The sequence below is a fragment of the Nyctereutes procyonoides genome, unplaced genomic scaffold (assembly GCF_905146905.1).
Source record: "Nyctereutes procyonoides isolate TBG_1078 unplaced genomic scaffold, NYPRO_anot_genome, whole genome shotgun sequence".
Classification (NCBI taxonomy): Eukaryota; Metazoa; Chordata; class Mammalia; order Carnivora; family Canidae; genus Nyctereutes; species Nyctereutes procyonoides.
The window spans coordinates 14,771,640-14,792,167 of record NW_026575125.1 but is presented as its reverse complement, the minus strand read 5'-3'; the positions used below and the strand labels follow the sequence as shown (position 1 = coordinate 14,792,167).

The window sequence follows — 20,528 nt, the reverse complement described above, 5'->3', positions numbered from 1 at the left end:
GACGGAGACAACAAGGCCTGCTAGAGCTCTCACTGGCCTACCCGACTGTCTTGCCTATGGGTTTGGGAGGAGATGCTGCATCTCATCTACTACCACGGATCATGTCTAGAGGCTACTGCTGGGGCCTAAAAGTTGAGCATGGTTCCCACTGATAGTCACACATAGCCACAATTCAGCTCCCTTGATTAGAAGTATAATACTCACTTCATATCACAAATGTATAAAAATATGGCAGATAGTGTCATAATGATACTTTCTTTAAATGATTATATTTATAAAACAGACAGATATTTACCATATATATATTTATATATAGAATAAAATACTCCTGATGCAATATATAAAGGTTACTGTTTAGTTTTTATAGAAACTACTGTAGCTGTCCCACTGCTTCACAATGTTCCAAACAGCTCAAAATAACTTTACATTTAACATAAAAGGTATGATTAGAACAGTACAATATTAATTATAAATAAATGTTACAAATCCTATCAAATATGAAGTTTAGAAAACAATTTAAGACATACAGTTAGTTCATCTGCTAACCCTTCAAAGGAATACTCTTGGATTACAATAAACCCCACATTTAGTTTAGGCTAAAAAAAAAAAAAGAAAAAGAAAAAAAAAGAAAAAAGAAAGAAAATCTGTGGTAAGGGCATCGGTCAACACGAATTTTTCTATCCCTTGCAGTATCAGAACACATCCTAGCTTTCCTAAGTTCAACAGGGATTGCACTAAAGCTGGAATGTGCAGGGGAGAAACTGGCAAGAATGTCTTCTTCCTCAATGGCACACTCTATCCATTCTCACACAAGATCCGTGGGGACCAGCAGTCCCTAAGAAACTCCTGCGGCTCTAAGATCCCTGACTAGCATTTGTGGCCGTGAGGAGCCAGAGGGCTCCACACATACAATATTGCACTCACCTTCATAAAGCTGAAAATACTGGCTGACCACCCCAGCCCAGCCCATTCCCCACCCCCCCACACCCTCCCATCCCCTTCCCACTGGCTTACCAACCCCCCCACCCCCACCCCAGCACACATTACAAGGCTGTCTCTTTTAAATCATTCAGATTTGGCATTCGAGACCGATTTGTTCTGTTATAAGGGTGCCCGTTTGGCCCACTCTTGGCACCCAGCTGTTCAGAGTAGGAAGGCCCCTCTGTGGCACTCCGGGTCACAGAGGACACATGCCAACCAGGGTCCATCTGACCTGGCAGCTGGAGGGCTGGCCTGCCCTTCGGTGTGGGCTCCTGCCGGATGTTACTGCTCCCGCCAGAGGCCTGGCTCAGGGGGTGGATCCGAATTTCTGAGAAGGAATTTTTGGCTTGTTGAGCTGTTAAGGGCTGGAAGCGGGGGTCTGAGGAAGCCGGGTGATTTGAGGCTGAAGAGAGATGTAACAGCTTGCGCAGTGATTTTAACGGCTGGCTCTGAAAAAAAAGATGAGAGTGTGCATAGGACTTAATTTAGAGTAGACTCGAAAGCTGAGAGAGACAGAGCACAGATCTGAGATGACTGCATGTAGCCAGCGGGGCAGGCACAGGGGAAGAGGGGCTAAGTCTAGCCTCATCTGTCCTTTTGTTCTTTTTCAGACAAGATCGGAAGTTATTTGTCTTTAACGAAAAAGCCTAGAGATCTAGATAAGGACTCTAGAGCTGGTGTGGTGGCTGATCAAAGGCTTAGGCACCTTCTATCTGGCTGCATCCCATCTTGACAGGGGGCAGATCTCGACTCAGCCAGCAGGAAGCAGCAAAAGGAATATGCCTCTCCCTTTTTGAGAAGACTTCCCAACAGTTCCACATAAACCTGCCACTTATTTTTTACCTGCCAGGACTCAGCCATTCAACCCTACCTAGCAGCAAGAGAAAGCTGAAAAAATGTAATTTTTCAATTAGGTACTCAGCTAAATATTGCATATCCCCCTTCTGTTCTTATCACCCCAATTTTCCCCTTCCCTTTCTGCACTTTTACTTTTTTGGCGGTGGGGGTCGGATTTGAGCACTGAAAAGTGAACAAAGCAGAGAAAAAAAACAGCAAAAGCCCTATGGACTCTAAAACATAATTCACTCTCAGGAGGCTCTGGATTCTTTTTTTTTTTAATTTTTATTTATTTATGATAGTCACATGAGAGAGAGAGAGAGAGAGAGAGAGAGAGAGAGAGGGGCAGAGACATAGGCAGAGGGAGAAGCAGGCTCCATGCACCGGGAGCCCGATGTGGGATTCGATCCCGGGTATCCAGGATCGCGCCCAGGGCCAAAGGCAGGCGCCAAACCACTGCGCCACCTAGGGATCCCGAGGCTCTGGATTCTTAACATGCTTGTCTGCTGTGTGGTGGAGGCCCAGACCCCAGAGGTGCTACACTGGGCAGGGGACTGTGCTGCAGGGCAGAAGAGAGAGTCCCAGTAGCCACCTACCCCACACTGGGTGACTCTTCTCAGGGGACTGCTGAACCACGGGCTTCCCACTGGTAAAAAGGTGGTTCACTGCTCTCCCCTCCTCTGCCTGATGCATGATAAGGCTTACCAGCAGAAGAGGCATGTGAAGGCACCCTGAATTTTAGGGTCCTTGATGGGAAGCCTGCACTCCGGATGTAGCCCTAGCCTAGGGCCACCTCTGGCTACAGGCTGTGCGTCTATGGGCTTGGTAAAGTTTTAATAAAATGTTGATGATCTCAAGGAGTACTAAAAGATTTGCAGGAAAAGAGCATTGAAATCGAAGAGGAATTGTTTGAGAATGGACTCAGGCAGAAATTGCTCCTGGGGAAGTACCCTCTATGGCTATTCCAAAGTCTGTCCAAGACAGCTCTGTGGTCCCCAGGGGAGGTGGCACAGCACAGTACACATCATGAGCGCTCAAAGTTGTGTTTTTTTTACTGAAACTGGTGTGATAACACAATGAGATTCCTAGTGATTTTTACAGCCCTAACCACGTGTGACTATTGAGCAATTACAGAAATTTGGGTCCAGTTGGAGATATAAAGTAGCCTGAAAGGTGCTTCTTAGCATAAGAAATGGCTACACAAAGAAGGTTCTAAAGCCCCATACTCTTTCTATAAAACTGGGAAGAGAAGACGAGGCCCTCACTCAGAGTCTTGTGCTTTTGGTTCAGAAACATACCCAACAACTTAGGTATCTGGTTCTCTACACCCTTTCTGTCCCCTGCCCTCCCCCTTGGCCTATGTTACATTAGAAGTAGAAAATATAAATGGTTGGGCAAATACAAGTGAAATTTGAGAACTCCTGTCAGTGGCTCTAAGTAACAGTTAAAGAAAGTACACAACAAACCTATAAAAATAGACCCTCTTCTGGGCAGCCCAGGTGGCTCAGTGGTTTAGCGTCACCTTCAGCCCAGGGCCTGATCCTGGAGACCGGGGATGGAGTCCCACGTCAGGCTCCCTGCATGGAACCTGCTTCTCCCTCTGCCTGTATCTCTGCCTCTCTCTCTCTCTCTCTCTCTCTCTCTGTGCCTCTCATGAATAAATAAATAAAATCTTTAAAAAAAAATAGATCCTCCTCCTCCAAATTACAGAAATCTGTGGCCATCTATCTATCTATCTATAAATACAAGCAATCCTAGAGCTTCATTCAGAAGCTCATGAGGATTGTCAGAAACTACAGTATGGAGGAATACTGGATTTATAAAATATGTTAATATGATCAAAAAACAAGTTAGATTATGTCACTGTGCTTGTTGTAGGATACTGTAAAGATGCAATATTAAAAAATTTTCGATCAAAATAGTTGTCCAAAGGAGATAAACCTCAGTTACCTGAAAAAATTTACTGATTCATTTTCTGCTTATTTCCCATTATGGCAGATAAATACAATTATACAATACTGTCTAATATACAGTTCCTAATGCAACTGTTCAATTTTCTATCAAAAATAGTATCAATTTCAGAATTTTATTCTTTCAAGAAAGGTTATTGTATTTTTCAAGGCCCAATTCATATGCTATACCACATTTAACAAAATCTTCATCTTCCCACTACCTCCTCCTCCTCTCACCCTCCTGTACATTTTATGGCATGCCTCACTTTTTACCATGAATTACGGTTACTTATAGATTTTCTCTCTCTCCTAAGATATGTAGTACTTTCAGGCTGAGACCACATCTTAATTATCCCCCTTACACTTCATCTAACACCGACCCCCCAACACCCTACTCCACCCAGGGCTAGGTGAAGGCCAATGGAAGCTCACTTTTTTTTTCTCATTAAGACACGAGTCACTGAAACGAGATTCACGTGGACTCCCAAGATGCATCTGCTATTCACAGTGATGGTATACTCTGAGGAGGATGTCAGCCTTGTAACACTGAGAGGCTAAATTCCCCAAACCCGCCCACCTCTCAAAAGAGGTAAGTCACTGCAGAGTCTAGAATCTAGGAGTGTTACAGGCACCACTCACTTGGGTCTGTAGATCAGAGATCTTCTCAGGACGCCACTCCTTTGGTCTGCTGCTCGGAGTGCTAGCAGAATGAATGGCTTTCTGTAATGTTAGAAGATCGGGGCCGTCAGAATTGGGCACCTAGAGGAGAATATAGGGAAGGATTCAATAAGAACCCCAATAAGCCTAATTAAGATATGCAACCACACACCAAGAGGAGAACAAAAGCACATCAAAGGAAACCAAACCTCGACCCCGCGCCCCCAATAAAAAAAGAAACCAAAACTCTCCCAATGTTCATAATGCAAGTGATGCCAGTTAAATTCTGCTGCCCTCTTAATAATTTTCCCTGCATTAGGAAAAATTGGCAGATGTCATGCAGCTTTGTTAAAACCTCAACCCTTAAAGCATTCCCATGCTGTTAGTTTTAGTCGCTGTAAGAGAGAGCAGTTAAATTGGGCTGAACCAGAAATTGTTTGTCGTATCCTCATTCCATATTGCAGTTAGGTTATGAACCAGTTCAATAAAACAAAAATTTGCTCCTGCTGGGAAAATGATCCAAACACTGTATTTGGTGGCGCCCAAAGAAGTCTATCAGGCTTTCAAGGATACTGAAGTGGGAAAGTATGGTTTGAATCATATTCCCAAGACATTGCCCAGTAAATCTGGGTCTAGCATTATGTAGTATAAAAATGCTGGAAATTTGTGCCACAAACTCCAGATTAATGCAATTGGTCCATTCACTGATTTTGGTGAACATAGAATAATGCCAAATGCCAAGCAAAAGCTCTGGCTTTACTAAGTGACCAGCAAAAGCTAGAGCCAGGCAAGGAAAAAGCAAATCACCGGCTAAGAAAAGTAGAGCCTGCCGGCTCACTCTATTTGGTCAATTCAACTTGGTTTCAAAGAACAAACTGCCAACCAAGTGTTAACAGACTTTGTGAGCCGAATGAAAAGACATTGTTAATTATAAATGTTAATCAAATTCTTTACAGGAAATAAGAGATTTTATGAATGCCGTCTGCCCACAAGTGGCTAACTAGACAACCCAAACTAGCCTTTCACTAGTTTGTTTAGTAGCCTTTTATGCTTCAACTTCCTTAACTGATTCACAAAATCCAGAATGGCAAAGAATTGGTATTTCAGTAACTTTATGGAACTGGCTCAGGTACTTAACTAGCACAAAGAGAATATGACCTCATGAAAATAAAAGACATGCTGTTGTCATCAGTAAAACAAGTTTACTGGAGCAGTTTGCAGGGCTACCATACGTAAAAATGGGTACCATGGGTGGAGTGACTACAGGAAGCTTTTTCAAAGAAGAACTATGCTTTAAATGATTCTTTGAATTAAAAAGAGGAAAGAGGGATTTCTTGATGCTTGGATTCTCCCCGTTGGTGGAATCTGTCTGCAATATAAGATACAAATAAACTAATTGCAAAAAAAAAAAAAAAAAAAAGAAAAAGAAAAAAAAGAAAAGAAAAGAAAAAGAAAGAAAAGAAAAAGAAAGAAAAAAAAGAAAAAAGGGTATTCTTACTGAAACTCCTAGCCCTTGGGAGCCCTGATATTGCTCAATGTTAACAGTCACTTAAGGAATCCCTGTGCCGTGTGTGCACCTAGAGGAGTTCTGTGTCATTTCTCACCTGGACATGAAGATGCCAACAAAGTAAATTCAAAACCTGCAAAAACTTCAGTATATATAAAGAACATGTAGTCATGAGCCTTACCTATAATAGGAATGTCTAGAAACCTACACACATCTAGTCACACTGAGCTTACAAAACATGTAAGAATTTATTTATTATCATAAGTACGATTATAAAGAATTGTTTAAAGGGCTACTGGTGAACTTTAATCTTTTCCTAATTGCGAGAGAGGACTTTAGCAATTAAATAACTGACCATGTGATTTGCCTATGGGCGGGGGGTGGAGAAGATACTGCGAACCCTTTTGAACATGGTCAACTCTTGAACCGGAAAACATCACTTGGAAGAGGTAATATCACTGTTGCAGGACTGTACCATCAAAGAAACGGTCTGGTTCTATGCTGTTAAAGAAATATTTACCCCATGGAAAATATGTAGCACAATTAGGAATACAGGTTTTCAAAGTGAAAAAAAAAAAACAGTTCAATCTTTAAATTGACGCATGATTACCAATTGAGATACTAACTAACTAGGGTACAATTACCAAGTTGGCAAAGTCACCATATGCTCTTGGGGCTTATGTAACTCTGGATATGGAACTGAAGCCAGATTTCCCAAGGCGGCTTCCAGATTTGCTTGAGTCAAAGCAGGCACCTTTACAATACAGAATTATTTTTTGGCATCACTTTTCCCTTTTTTGGATAGCTCAATTGTTAGAGAACTAGAATATATATATGAAGGCATTCAGATCACCTTGTATGAAGACATTCAAGTAAGATAGCCAATTGAAGGTTTCTGTTCCCATGACAGGATCCCAGGGAAGAGTAATACGTGGCTAAAGAGGCCCTAAGAGAGTGCCCAGGAATCGGTGGCCAGAGGCTCTCCACCAGAGATGGGCCTGTAGCAGGGACTGAGCCTGGGCCTGCTATTTAGGAGAACCCACCTCTGGTTCTCCTGATTATGCGACTTCAGGCAGGTCACAACTTGCCTGGGCAGTCTTCTATCAGTGAAATAAAGGTGTTAAACTGGATTTAGGACCCGCTGAGGTTTAAAAATATCCTTTTCTTTTAGGCACCACATCTCTTTTTTTTTTTCCTCTTTTCTTTCTTTTTCTTTTTTTTTTTTTTTTTTTGAGTTTTAAGCAAAGGCCACAAAGCTTTTAAAACTTTCAAAGTTGGTTTACCTAGTTTCCTTTTGCTGAGTTCTAGAAAGTTGGGGGGGGGGGTGGAGCTGACTTTAATTCTGCTTCAGTGCTCACTTTAAGGAAACAGAGTTAACGTGATGCCAGGCTTAGGAGCCTGAAGTTCGACAGAATATAGAGAGCTCTTTGGAAATCTTACTCTAGATACCAGTCTTTAAAATGTTTTTTTTTTTTTTTTTTTTTCCTGGGACGCCTGGGTGGCTTAGTCGGTCGGGCACCTGACTTGATTTTGGCTTAGGTCATGATCTCAGGGTTGTGAGATCAAGCCCCACTTTGGGCTCTGCGCTGGGTGTTGAGGCTGCTTGGGATTCTCTCTCTCCCTGTGTGCCTCCCTCCCTCTCTCAAAAAAATTCTTTTAATTAAAAAATGCAGAGGCACAAACAACTTTTGATTTGGAAAAAACCATTGTGGCTGATGTGGAGATATTTTACAGTTCCTTTAACATATCGAAAATGAAATGTATAAAAATCTTTTAAAACAGTTTGAGTGGAGAGGATGTTAGAAAATAATTATTCTATTTACTCTAACTGATAATATTTAAAAATCTAAAATTTGAACCAGATCCTGAATCACAGAGCAGTCAACATGTAAACATTCAACTCAGGCCATGGTGAGCCAGGGGCTTTAAGTTTAACGTTAGTCTAACACAGACAGGCATCAAAAGCCAAATCTACACATAAAACATCTTAATTCCTTAGTTCCTGCTACTTTCTTCTACTTAACTACCGCACAGTAGGTTAGGTTAGTGGACCTGAGGTTAAGAACAAAAACCTCAAAATAAAAATAACAGTGGTTAGGAGAGGTAGTCTATGTTCAATGTTCATGATGGATAAATATGTTCTACAGAAAATGATAAAAGCTTTATTGTACTGGCATGTGAAATATTTTACGCTTTTTCACTTTAAATAAATCAGATCTGTTCATCCAGTCTAAATAACAAATGTAGCAATATTTGATTGAGTGGCATTTTGAGTTGACATTTTGCTTTAAGTGAATTTCAGTTAGAGATTTAGGCAGTCTTTTTTTTTAAACATGAATGTCTCAGGAAATATTATGCAGACATTAAAATGAAGATAACATATATATTATGTGTGTGATTGACAGATATATTATTGAAAGTCAGAAACAAAACTGTACTACTAGGATTATTATTATTTAAAACAAACTAAAAAAACTACCTTCTTTCCACAAACATATGCATAGGCTAAAAAGCTAGGAGAAAATATACAAAAATCCTAATGCTAGTTATAACAGGGTCATAAGATCAGTGTGACAGGGTGATAAGATTAGAAATGATCACTTTTCTCAATTTTTCTATAATGAAATACATCAATTTAACAAATATGCAAGTGAAAGAATTATCTAGAAAGGTAATCTAGGAAGGTCTTTATCTTTTTTCCTTTTTTTTTTCTTTTTTCCTTTTTAAATAAATGAGAGTCAATCATGTAGAAGTACAAATAAAAACAAAAGCGTTTAAAATAGCTGACTCAACAGTCTGTTCTTGAAAGTACCATAAAGCAAAGAGGGAAGCAGGCCTCACGTGGGTGAAGAAGCTCCTGCTGGCCTAGAGGCCTGGCTTCCCCATGTTTTCTCACGTCACTAACCAGCAGAATCCTTGCTCGGGTGGTTCAGTGATGTGATGTGCACGGTTCCATGGAGCCAAACCTTGGTTCAGGCAGAGGGCTCCCAGGAGATAAGACTCGTTCCATTTCACAGTTCAGTCACAAGATAAACATGTCTTCCTACTAAAGCAAACCCTGAAATGTCAAACACTATTCTCCTCTCTGTGATTATGCAGCCCAGAAATGCACTTGTCAACATGGCAACTGGAAAACCAGCCAGGGAAGAATAATGAATGATGGTTAGTTATAGATTTCAAGGTTTAAGCATAAACCAAAACTATTTTCTAAGTTTTCACATTTCCTTAACCCCCAAAGAAAAAGAAATCCTGCAGCTTCATAGTTTTTACATGAATAACAATTTACTGGATGTTTATTGAGAGAGGTTTAAAGTATTCTCTCTTGTCCAAATTAAATTTCTTCTATTCTCGGGAGATTCTGTGGAATCTAGAAAAGGCTCTGTGAGAGGAGAATAGTTGTATAGAATTTAGAAAGACACATATACAATGTATGCATGTCAAATCTCAGTAAGAAAATAATTCACTTTCATTGCCATGTACAAAATGTAAAATACCCACAGACTAATACAGACTCGTTTGCCACTGTATATAGAAAGTAGCCGTCTACTTACTGTTTGAGATTTCTTCTTTTTCTTTTTCATTGACCTGAAAAAACCTTGTTTCTCCTTTTCCTTGAGTTGTTCGGAATGACTAATGTTTTCAGGACTTTTCCTAAATGGGAAGACATTTTTATCATATTGATCTTTCAATCATTCTCCTGCCATTATATGACAAATACAATGAAGCCTAAAAAATGCATGAAACCAGATTCAAACAGCCATGAAAAATCAAGTACATAGGTAAAAAGCCTTTATAAAAGCACAGGAGGAACTGAATCTAATCAACCATGGTTAATGATTAGCCTTTGGCAGAGATACATTTGAACTGGCAATTTGAGCGTTATTACAAATGATCTGGTAACTGGGCTGCAGGACCATTTTCATGCTGTTGAAAATCTCAAAATTTGAGAGTCTGAAAAGCATAGTTTAAAGGATGCCTTTTGCATAACTCTCCAAGGGAAATAGCTGAAACATTTTCAATATCTTCATTTTTCTATTTACCTTTCTAAAGTCAGCTCGACAAGTTCATTATTACGGGCTTGCCAAGATACTGAACATAAAAAAACAAAACCAAAAACCAAAAAACCAATGATACTACAAAAGCATTGTAAATAAAAGTAAAAATTACCTCAAACTGGAAAATTCCTTTATAAAAAACCTTATACCCATTTATTGAAACTAAATTGAAAAATAGATCAGGTAAGAAAAAACGTAGACAAGATGAATGCTTTAATACAAACACTCTTGGAAAAAAAGCTGCTAACTGAAAATACTGACAACATTAAGTTTCAAACCACACTGACACCACCGGGTATTTTAACACAAATAGGAGGTATTAATAGACAGCAAACAGGACACCTTGGCCCTAATAAGTTGCTGACTTGTATGTTAACAGAGGTCCTGCATTACATTAATTTACAGTCTTTAAAATGCAGCCCAACTGGTGTTATTCTTGTACTACAGATATAATAAAAAAGGTTGTACAACCACAGAAAATTCATTTGAAAAACCAAAAACTCAAGATCTAAGACACCAAAGGAAGAGATCAGGAAAACATGACTCTGAAGGAGCAATGATCATTTCTTCTTAAGTGTTTAGCCTAAAAGTTAAATAAGAATACCAAGGAAGTAAAAAGATGTACGGTGGGCCCAAGTGTTCCTGAAACTCATTAGGACCTGCAATTTTAAACATAATTGAGAGAGTTCCAAGTTCTGAAGTGAAAGTGTCATAATACAACACAACCAATAAAAATAGCTAGCATTAGAACTCAGAATGATACATTTACAATTTTGAAAGCTAGAAAACTTCAGGTATGATGGAATAGGTAAGAATGGAATAATGAAAAGTTCAGTTCTAAGGAACACAATAAAACAGTGTAGTTTGCTAGAATCACAAAAGCACAACTCTCAGAATTGAAAGGAACCTCACATAGCATCCAGACCAATCAGCAATACTATTTTTAATATCCTATAACTTCCAGAAGTTAAAGAACTATTTGCTTATGATATAGCTTATGTCCTTCCATAATGGGGTCTGCACCTAACCTAGAAGCACATCAAAGCGTTCAGATTAACAGGCACAAGTTCTTTTTTACTGATCAGAATGTAAGTCTAACAAAATCTCCAAGCCTGCCGAGGGTCAGTAGTAAAAGTGCTTTCTGCCAATCTGGAAAATCTTTTAAGGGGAAGGCGTTGGTCATGACTGCAAGATCAGGATGGGAATGGACATTACTTTAAGAATGTTAATGCTGGTGTGAGGGCAAGAGAAGGCCTGAGACACTAGTCCTAGGAGGAAGAGATCTGAGATGGGAAGTAGAGTCTCTATCCAATAAAATGAAAGTGACGGGGCCAGTGAGAAGGGTAATGAACAATAAACAGCAACAGGAGAAAAAGCCCAGTGTTTGTAGTCCCTTATGAGCACAAAATGCAGGGAAGACGAATCAGAGACCCTCTGCAGGGTCTTTTCAGAGATACTAGATAAACTAGAGCCCAAGGGAAGGAGGAATGATGAGGAAAACATCTTCAGACTGAGACTGAACAGAGGTGATGGGGCCAAGATTCAGGCAGGCCAAAGATCCGAGAGACTAAAAAAAAAGGAAATAAATTACCCTGAACTAAAAGGATGAAAGCTAGGAGTAAAGTGTGAGCAAGCATGTATCACAAAAGATACAAAAAGGAAGCCAAGGAGAAAGAAAAAGAGTACAAGTGGGAGAGAGAGGAGAAGCTACATGGAAACATACACATACAGAAAGTTAGAGAAACAGAGGGAAAAAGCCTGGAAGATAGACACAGAGAGAGGTAGAGACAGAGAGAAGCCACTTGGAACATAGGCTCCTAAAAAGCTGTGTGTTGTACAAAAGGATGAAGACAGAAACTTGATCAGTTATGACCAATATTATACCATAACTTACCTCATTTGTCAAGTCTGGACCTTATGATTCTACCTGGTATAGGCAACAGACAGGTCCAAAAGGAGCAGCACAAGAGAAGGTCAAGTGGGTGATCACATCCATCTCAGGTACGGGACCTCTGAGAAGGCCCACCCAGCTAGTCACCTGGCACATTATCCAGGTCTGATCAAACAGCTGGGGTGGGGGTAGCAATCTCCCCCTACTCTGACATCTTCATAACATAACTCCTTTTATAAGGGGTCAAGAGGAAAGAGAGATTTCCAAAGACTCCCCTAAAAAAGGAAGGAATAAAGTTGATGGAATCAAAGCCGACCAACATTTATGTAGTACTGTGTATGTGGTAATAAGCCAGTGTTAGGTATCGGGTCTAGAGAGAAAAATAAAACAAGGAGTGTGACCTCAAGCTGCTCACAGACTCAAGGCAAGATGCCCAAAGGTTTGACAGAGGGTCAGACATCCAGTGCTTGAGTATAGCAGTGTGACACTTTCCCTGCTACCTCCCCTCCCCTGGCCACAGGACTAAAGTAGTCAGCTGATGTCTGAGAAGAAAATAATCAGTGAACAATTTTGCAAGTTACGATGGCAAGCAATAATGGATGCCAATATATTCATAACTTAACCAGAAGAAAAAGCCTGGGACTGTGCGAGCAGTGATAGCAATCTTTTGCTTACATTAATTACTGGAATTTCTAATTAATTTGGTTTACTGTATAAAATCACTTTTAAACCCAAACTTGACAGCTGTCTTTCCAAACGTATATATTTTGTCTTTTTAAGCAAACTAAGAGCAGCCTGTTTTATAAATCTATATGCTATATGGATATCTATTCTACATATGAAACCATGAGGACTATAAATGATATTCCCAATGGGAGCCTGAGAAAGGCACAAATACCCTCTCCTCTCCCTGGCCATTCGTTGGGATCTTGTTCCCTCTTCACACTGTACTGTTATTTGGGATTACTTCTTGCCTGAAAACCTCAGTGCTAACTGCTAAAACTGTGCCTAAGAGTTAACAGGCTTAGGGTGCCTGGGTGGTTTAGTCAGTTGAGCACCCAAATCTTGATTTCTGCTCAGGTCATAATCTCAGGGTCATGAGATTGAGCCCCGCATTGGGCTCCATGCTCAGCAGAGTCTGCTAGAGATTCTCTCTCCCTCTGCAGCCCCGCAAACCTTGCCTCCACCCTTCTCCCCACTTGTGCAGGCACATTCTCCATCTCTCTCTCTCTCTCTCATAAATAAATAAATAAATAAAATCTTCAAAAAAAAAAAAAAAGAAAAGAAAAGAAAAGAAAAGAGAAGAGAAAACAGGCTTATAGGGAGGGTGGAGGTATTTTCCTATTAGTAAAGATGAATCTGACTGCATTAACTCTGCTTTTTTTTTTATTTTTTGTTCTGAGATAGTCTGGCTCATCTCCCAGTTCTTAACTGGATTCTGGATAGCTGAGATGGCCAGAATAACGACTCTGGATATTATACTACAATATCTATCACTTTAAAAATGTGCTATAGGAACTTGATCTTTCCAAGAAACATATACACTGCAGAAATAGTCTCTTCCCAAAAGAAATGGGGAAGTACCATTATCAAGGAGAAAGAGACTGCCCTTAGGCAAGTGATAATTTAGGAACAGTGATTCACTATGTTACCACAGCAAGGCCATTCACATTTTTTAAAATTATCAAGCTGCATTTCTCTCAAATATACACAATATGGTGAACCAATGTGGTCTCTTGTTCAAGAAAAAAAAATCAAGATAAGTCAAACTCATTAAATGACTTAGACTAGGTTAGATGTGATGCTCAAAGGAGAAGTATCATAGCAGCATTAACATGGGGGGCAGTGGGGACAAAAGAATACTGCAATTCAAAGCGGTAATTCTGAAACCCTCTCAAAAGCTTCCTAACAGCAATATCACAGTAGGGATGACTTGACGGAGGCTTGTCTAAAGTCTGAAGTTCAACGCCCCAATTATGCCTTTAATTCTTTTTTAAAAAAAACACAACTGTTTTCCGGTTTCTATATATATCTGGTCTAAACAAGCTCTACTCAAACTGACTATCGAAAAGACAGAAACAATATGTTTCTAATACTATTTATCCCACATTTGGATAGGTCTGCCCCCAAGGCCTCTCTGGGCCCCCTTCCTCAGGGGGCAGTTTCCTCACAATGCCCTAGAATGGAATGTGATGCTCCAAAGGTGGCCCACAACCCTTTCTTTGCAGATGAAACTTAGGGCTCAGAGTGAGGAGGGACAGTTTTAGAGTCAGACTACCAGTCATCTGGCTCTTCACTTCGGGGATAGGGGCACCTCACTTCTCCCAGTTTCCCTGCCCCTGAGGGAAGTGATGGGGTGGCTGGACAGAACAATGGTGAGGATACAGGCCCAAGACCTGATATGCAGTGACTTGCCTGCCCTTTGTGGGGGGATTAGAACCTGGTCCAGGCCCCCTGGTCTGGCAGTGCCCTCTAGACACTCTGTGATGGGTGGGTGGATTACAGAAGAGGTAGGAGGAAGGAAAAATAAAAGAAGAAGAGGTAGGATAGGGAGCCTGGCTGGTTCAGCTGGAAAAGCATACAACTCTTGATCTTGTGGTCGTAAGCTGAATGTAAAGCTTACTTAAAAAGGCCCCAGAGTGGGTATAGAGCTTACAAAAAAAAAAAAAGAAAAGAAAAGAAATAAAAAAAAAGGTGGGGAGAGATGTCCAAAGGAACCCAAGTCACCAAGTGATTAACATTTGTCTGGGACCATCCCCATCTGCCTGGTAGAGATCCAGGGAGAGACCCCTACCCAGTCCCTGGGTCCCTCCCTCTTGGAGATGCCCAAAGGCCAGACCTGACAAGGGTGGTGAGAGGTCAAAAAGGAGCCTAACCTCTACCCTTGGGCCACCCCGTGTGCTAGCCCTTCCAGAAGGCCCAACTGGAGGATCTGGCAACAGAGTAATAAGCTTTAAATCAATCAATCAATCAATCAATCAATCAATCTTAAGTTCTATGCTAAGGACTTGTTTTGCTAAAAAAATTTTTTTTTAAAAAGATACTAATTTTGATCTGACCTAATTGTGATAGAACGATGTTAATCCGTAACCAATTAATTCTCTTTTAAACATTACCACTCCATTATGCAACGTCCAAGAAAAAAAAACAAACAATTTTTTTCTATACAACTGAGACACTATCCTCATGGCTTGTCAAAGGCTCACTTAAAAACTATCAAAGAGGGTAACTGCCAGTTGTGCTTGTGCCCCCAGATTAATGTATGGGGGGACTGGTCTCCAGTCACATGGAAAAAGAATGCACTGAAGTTTCTCAGCAAAGCAAGTGGAGGGGAGACACTTGACAAGTCATACTGAAGCTAGAGGACATCCGTGGTAAAACACTACTGCAGCTAACAGTAACAAGTCACTGCGTGCCAGGCACTGCTTTGGGTGCTTTTGTTGTTTTCCTTCATTTAATGATCACATGAATCCTGTGAGGGAGGTAGGATCCTTAGGCCTATTTTTACAGATGAGGAAACTGAGGGACAGAGGTTAAAGTCACACGGACAGAAGGTGACGTTAATCAAGATGTCCTCTTTCCTGAGTCCAACCTCTCAGGCACTAATGTTAAAACTCTCATTTAGTACATATGGGTGGAAACTGTGCTTATAAAAATCTTTACAACTTTAAAAACATTGTCTTTGTTAGTGTTTTAAAAATAACTAAGTTATTTTTACCATAGGGCGCAGTAGTACTAAAACCTTGATCCAACCCTGCCAACAGGGTGAAAACTGCATAAGCACACAGGGTCAGGAGTACTGAGGGACTCAAGACACTTCTGTGACTTTGGGCAATAAACACCAGAGCTGGAAATCTGACAGAATGGCCCTATTCTAAATTTGCAATGTTACAGGGATGCACCATTTTATTCTGAGTAGAGAACTTAGTAGTTTTATGAAGTACACATAAACACCACTCACATCTAGATTCTGGGCAGTCTCTTTGGGCAGCTGAGAGTAGACAGTCTACATTATTATTAGTTTTTTAAAAGGTCCTTAATCCCCAGGCAGATCTGCTGACAAGACTTAATACATGATACAACTCTCCCTAAATTTTTACTACACATGACACAAAGAGATAAAAGGATAAGCAGAGCCAGCACATCATTTTAGCCTGTGACTACCATTAGGCTTTTTTGTGGTAGCGTAAAGGGTGTTTCTCCATTTCTTTCCTTCCACCCTGAATGCAAGTCAGGTGGCACAGAGGTCAAAACTGCAAGCTTTCTAGTCAGACCCCGTGGGGGGCTAGATCTTGGCTCCCCTCTCCTCTCTGCTAAGGGCTGCCCAGGCAAGCACTTTCTCATTTTGAGGCTGCAGCTTTCTTGTCTGTGGAAGGGGAGCTGCTCCCACCCCAAAGGCTGAGAACCAAGTGAGCCTGGCATAGGAAGTGCTAAGCAACATGCATGCTCTGTGATACAATAGCAACAAAAGAGATAGTGAAAGATAGCATTCCTTTTTTTTTTTTTTTTGAAAGATAGCATTCCTATCAGAAGTACACAATGGAAGATACGTGAGGCATTTAGTGACCAAGCAGATTTTTTTCTTCTTTTACGTGATATTTAATATAAATGCTGAACTTGAAAGAAAACATTACAAGTAATGATAAAACACAGTCTCCTACTCAAACAATCTCTCTTGAGAAAGCAAGCAAGCTAAAAAGTGTATCCAGAATTCTTTGAAATCTCAAATCTACAATTAGAAAAAAGGAGAGTAAAAACAAATCAAAATACCCACCATGGATCGAATGCTGGTTGTCTTTTTGAGTGGTTAGTTCCGGAACTGCTCTCTGATGGTAGGGAAGAAACTCTGGTTGATACATTATTTTCATGGAAAGAATTGTCTGGACGAGGAGATGGCACTGAATAACAAAAAACTCAGTCACTGATGGACTTTTTTGGGCAAAGCAGTTCTTAACTTATTCAACTGCATTCTCTCTCACACAAATCAAACAAGTAAGTCAAAACCCCCCTTCTCCTTTATATACCTTTTGTGTTTTCTGAGGATGGAGGCATTCCAGGGAACATTATCCATCCCCCCAGTGATTACAACATTAGTTTGCAAGGATAAGTTAACATCAGGCAATATACATTCGAAACATAAATTGACTTGTCAGCTGCTTAAATGAAGATTGCAGGATATTTAAAAGTATGAATAGGACAGCCTCCTCTCACTGTTTTTGACATTCTTTGAAATTGAGGCTTTCCTACATCATAGATCCAACTATGCAAAATCTATTCTTAGTCTGAAGTGACTCTTAACAATATATGTGGTACAGTATACTAACTGTGCTTTAAGCCTTACACTTGGGAGGCAGAGTCAATTTTGTATTTTTTTTTAAACTAAATTCCAAAGAAATTCAGTTATTTGCAAAAATACTATTTTTCTCTAAGTTCTCAACCCAGGAATGAAGAGAAAGACAAGCCACAACATATGTGGGTACTTTTCTGCCCTTTGTTGGGAGTGGGATGGAGGGAGGCTGTTACCATCTTTTTCTCTAAGTTTTTAAGCTTGATCATAAATCAAAATATATTGCAAATTTCATCACAAAGGAATATACAGGCTGAATATCAAGATAAATGACACCATTTCACCTGACTCAGGTGAAACCAGTAGGACTAATAACAGGAAGTATTCTGGAAACATCTGTCATTTCAATGTTACCACTAAATCTTCATCCAGTTAGATTTAGTAGAATCACTGAAATGACAGATATCTCCAGATGTTTCACCTAGTTAAGTCTCTTCCTTCTATTTCTGGACTTTCTAAAATAAAAATGTTCTACCTGCCAAATCTTGAAGTGAATTATGAGGAAGACAAATGAGGGGCTTTGCTGATATGAACCAATTTAATTCACTTGCAATCAAAATAAAACTGTCACTCCTAATTAATCAAAACTTTGTTAACATTTTATATTAAAGTATATGCTCCAGACCTGTGTGGATATAGAAATAACACAGGTATGGTCCATTTTGGAAGTAAAACTTATAGTAACAGAAAAAAAGGCATTTGCTCATGTACACAATATTTTAATTAACTTTAATCTGGATTAAAATTTTAGCCCCTTAAGATTCTAAAGTAACCACAGCAGGAGGAAAAACAGAATGCATTAAATGGCATATTCAATGCCCTATACTTTTTCCAAATGGGGGGCTAGGAGGAAACAAGTAGCCTAATTCAATACACATTTAGTCCTAAATAACACTTCTATACATTTATTTAGCCTCAAGTTCTTAGTTAAAATGACCAAGCAACTGTCCATGTTCTACCCCAATTCCTGTCCCTTCCAGCTGTCCCCCCAAATCAACAGAATAGTAAAAAGCCAAATGATGTGGGTGAGGGCAACTGTAGAAGGTCATGATGACTCTTAGGAGGCCTTGAGAAGCTAAGCCTTTGGAAACCCAGAACCTTGCCCCTACTCTGGTGGGCTTGCTGTTAGTCACCCCACAGGGGCTAGAGCTCTGGAGGGGCTCTCATTCATTCTATTGCTACATAGCTCTTCAAAGGGGATGCCTTTTTCTGTCAACATCTCCTAAATCCATACAGCCTCCAAAGCCTCTGTTTCAGCTGTCAGTTAATCATCGAAGCACATTTTTCAGGCTATGCAAGTATACTTGAAGATACTCTTTCATCCAATCAACAAATATTTATGAAACTGTCAGACAGTGTGCTAGTCAATGAGGGTAAGAGAGGAAAATATGATAAAGGGCCTTGCAACCTTGTGAGAGAGAAATGAAGACCGAGAATCAAGTCTGTCATGTTAGAGGCCTAGACAAGGAACCATGGATAGAGCAGAGAAGAAAATGTTTCACTTTGTCTGGGTGGAAAGGGAAGACATCGTACTGCGGAGGATTTCAAACTAGAGCCTTACATGGGACAAAAATAAGCTATCCAAGTAATGGGGGGAATGTGTTTCAGGTGGGAGGAGCAGCAGCTGGAGAGGATGGCAAGGGCCAGGGCATGGGATATCTGGAAAGTCATCTTAAGGAATCTAGATCTTGTTGTGATGGCAATGGGAAACCACTGGAGGGCCATCAGCAGGTGAGAGAGGACTGGGGGCAGGTGGTGGGTTGCCTTGCTCTATTTTTGCCCTGTAGCATTTATTATCTTTTACTGTTCTACATTATTATTACATTTAGTGTAGTTCTCTCCTTGTGAGAATGTGAGCTCTGTGAAGGTGGAGACCTCTGGCTGTCTCATTCATGGACATGTTCTAAGCTAGAACAGTGCCAGGCATACAGGTGACCTCAATAAATATTTTAGGACTTAACTGAATGAATGAGTGGTATGGCCAGGACACAGCTTCAGATGGATCATTCCAGAGACTGATGTGATAGCAATTTTGGGAGATAGGGAGATCAGCTGGGAGGCTACTCAAAGAACTTAAGTCAGAAGCCATGAGGGCCTGAACCCGAAGCAGGGAAAGGTATTGGAAGGCGACAGCACAGACAAGGATGGCGCTGACCTCAAGTCAAGTGTAGTAGAGGGCATGGGCTGGAGGTGCAGGGAAGGGGAAGGTAGAAAGGACCCTGGTGGGTGCTCAGAGCTGGGCTTACCTCGGTAGAAACTGCCAACTCTCCTTGGAACAGGGTCATTGTACAGGTGCCGATTTTCTTTGGGGGCGGCACCATCATCAGAGTGAGGGTCATGATATGCTCCACCCTGAGACAAGAAAGAGGTTTATAAAAAGTTACAATAGAGTGGTGATGAGGTGGCTTATGAACTTAGAATAGTACCTAACTGATCTAGAATTTACTCCAGGATCTTTTAGAGAGAAAATTCAGAATTATGGCATGAGGAAAACTACTTAACATTTTAAATGTGAGCCAGTTTGTTATTTGTGGGAGACTGGGTATGAAGAAATTTTAAAAGATAGGCTGTAATAATGTCACATGACCACTCTTTACAAACAAGTTTTATCATAAAAGTTAGCAACTTGTAGAGAATTCAGACCTCAGACTTCTGCCTTGCATGGAACGAAGAGGTGCCCTCTCTGGAAGATTCTTTAACAGAAGATCGAGCCACAGTCATCTCTGGAGGGAGCTGTTCTCCAGGCTGAAAGTCAAATTTAAAAGGATTTATAAGAGTGTCCTGTTCCTAGGGATGAAAATCACCTAAATCACCATGGGCTTTATTTGGCATAATTAGTACCTTCACCAGCTAAAATAAAAAATGTTAGTTGGCTAAAATACAAATTGTCCCATAAAAGAGTGAATCATCTGATGAATGTAAAATAATTCAAACAAATGTCACACAGATGGAAAGTGAAATTCTCATTAAAGTTAAGGCAAGCAGGGAAAGAATTAAGCTGAAAATAGTTCAATTAATTATTAAAAACAAAGAAAATTATCTTCCTAATATCTAGATAGTCATGGTTCTGTGTAGCACTCTAATTAGATTCTATTAGTTAATCCAAAATTTCTCTAGCAGATTTTTCCAAAAAGAACTATGGAGATCCAAAATTATTTTTCATTAAGAACTTAAATGGCAGATCCAGATGAAATCAAATGTTCTTTGGATATATCATGGAAGAGAATCAGTATTCCTAATCATTTGTCTTAACATTTCCTAACTACTGTAATTATATGTACTTAAGTTTTCTTAATCTTCT

At 40.2% G+C, this 20,528-nt stretch overlaps 1 protein-coding gene across 3 annotated transcripts in view; it reads right to left on the bottom strand.

Moving 5' to 3' along the window:
* Positions 1-20,528, bottom strand: part of CDKL5 (cyclin dependent kinase like 5) — a 215,800-nt gene that overhangs the window by 11,369 nt on the left and 183,903 nt on the right. Inside the window, exons 13-19 of one of the 3 annotated variants that reach the window (XM_055338179.1) lie at positions 19,871-19,972; positions 19,474-19,579; positions 16,655-16,778; positions 9,486-9,585; positions 5,674-5,796; positions 4,410-4,529; positions 1,214-1,430 (exon numbers count right to left, since the gene is read on the bottom strand). In XM_055338179.1, the coding sequence (XP_055194154.1) occupies positions 1,214-1,430; positions 4,410-4,529; positions 5,674-5,796; positions 9,486-9,585; positions 16,655-16,778; positions 19,474-19,579; positions 19,871-19,972 (892 nt within the window). Of the gene's footprint in view, positions 1-1,043; positions 1,431-4,409; positions 5,797-9,485; positions 9,586-16,654; positions 16,779-19,473; positions 19,580-19,870; positions 19,973-20,528 lie in introns of those variants that run through there. The other 2 variants (XM_055338180.1, XM_055338181.1) reach the window with 2 other exon arrangements.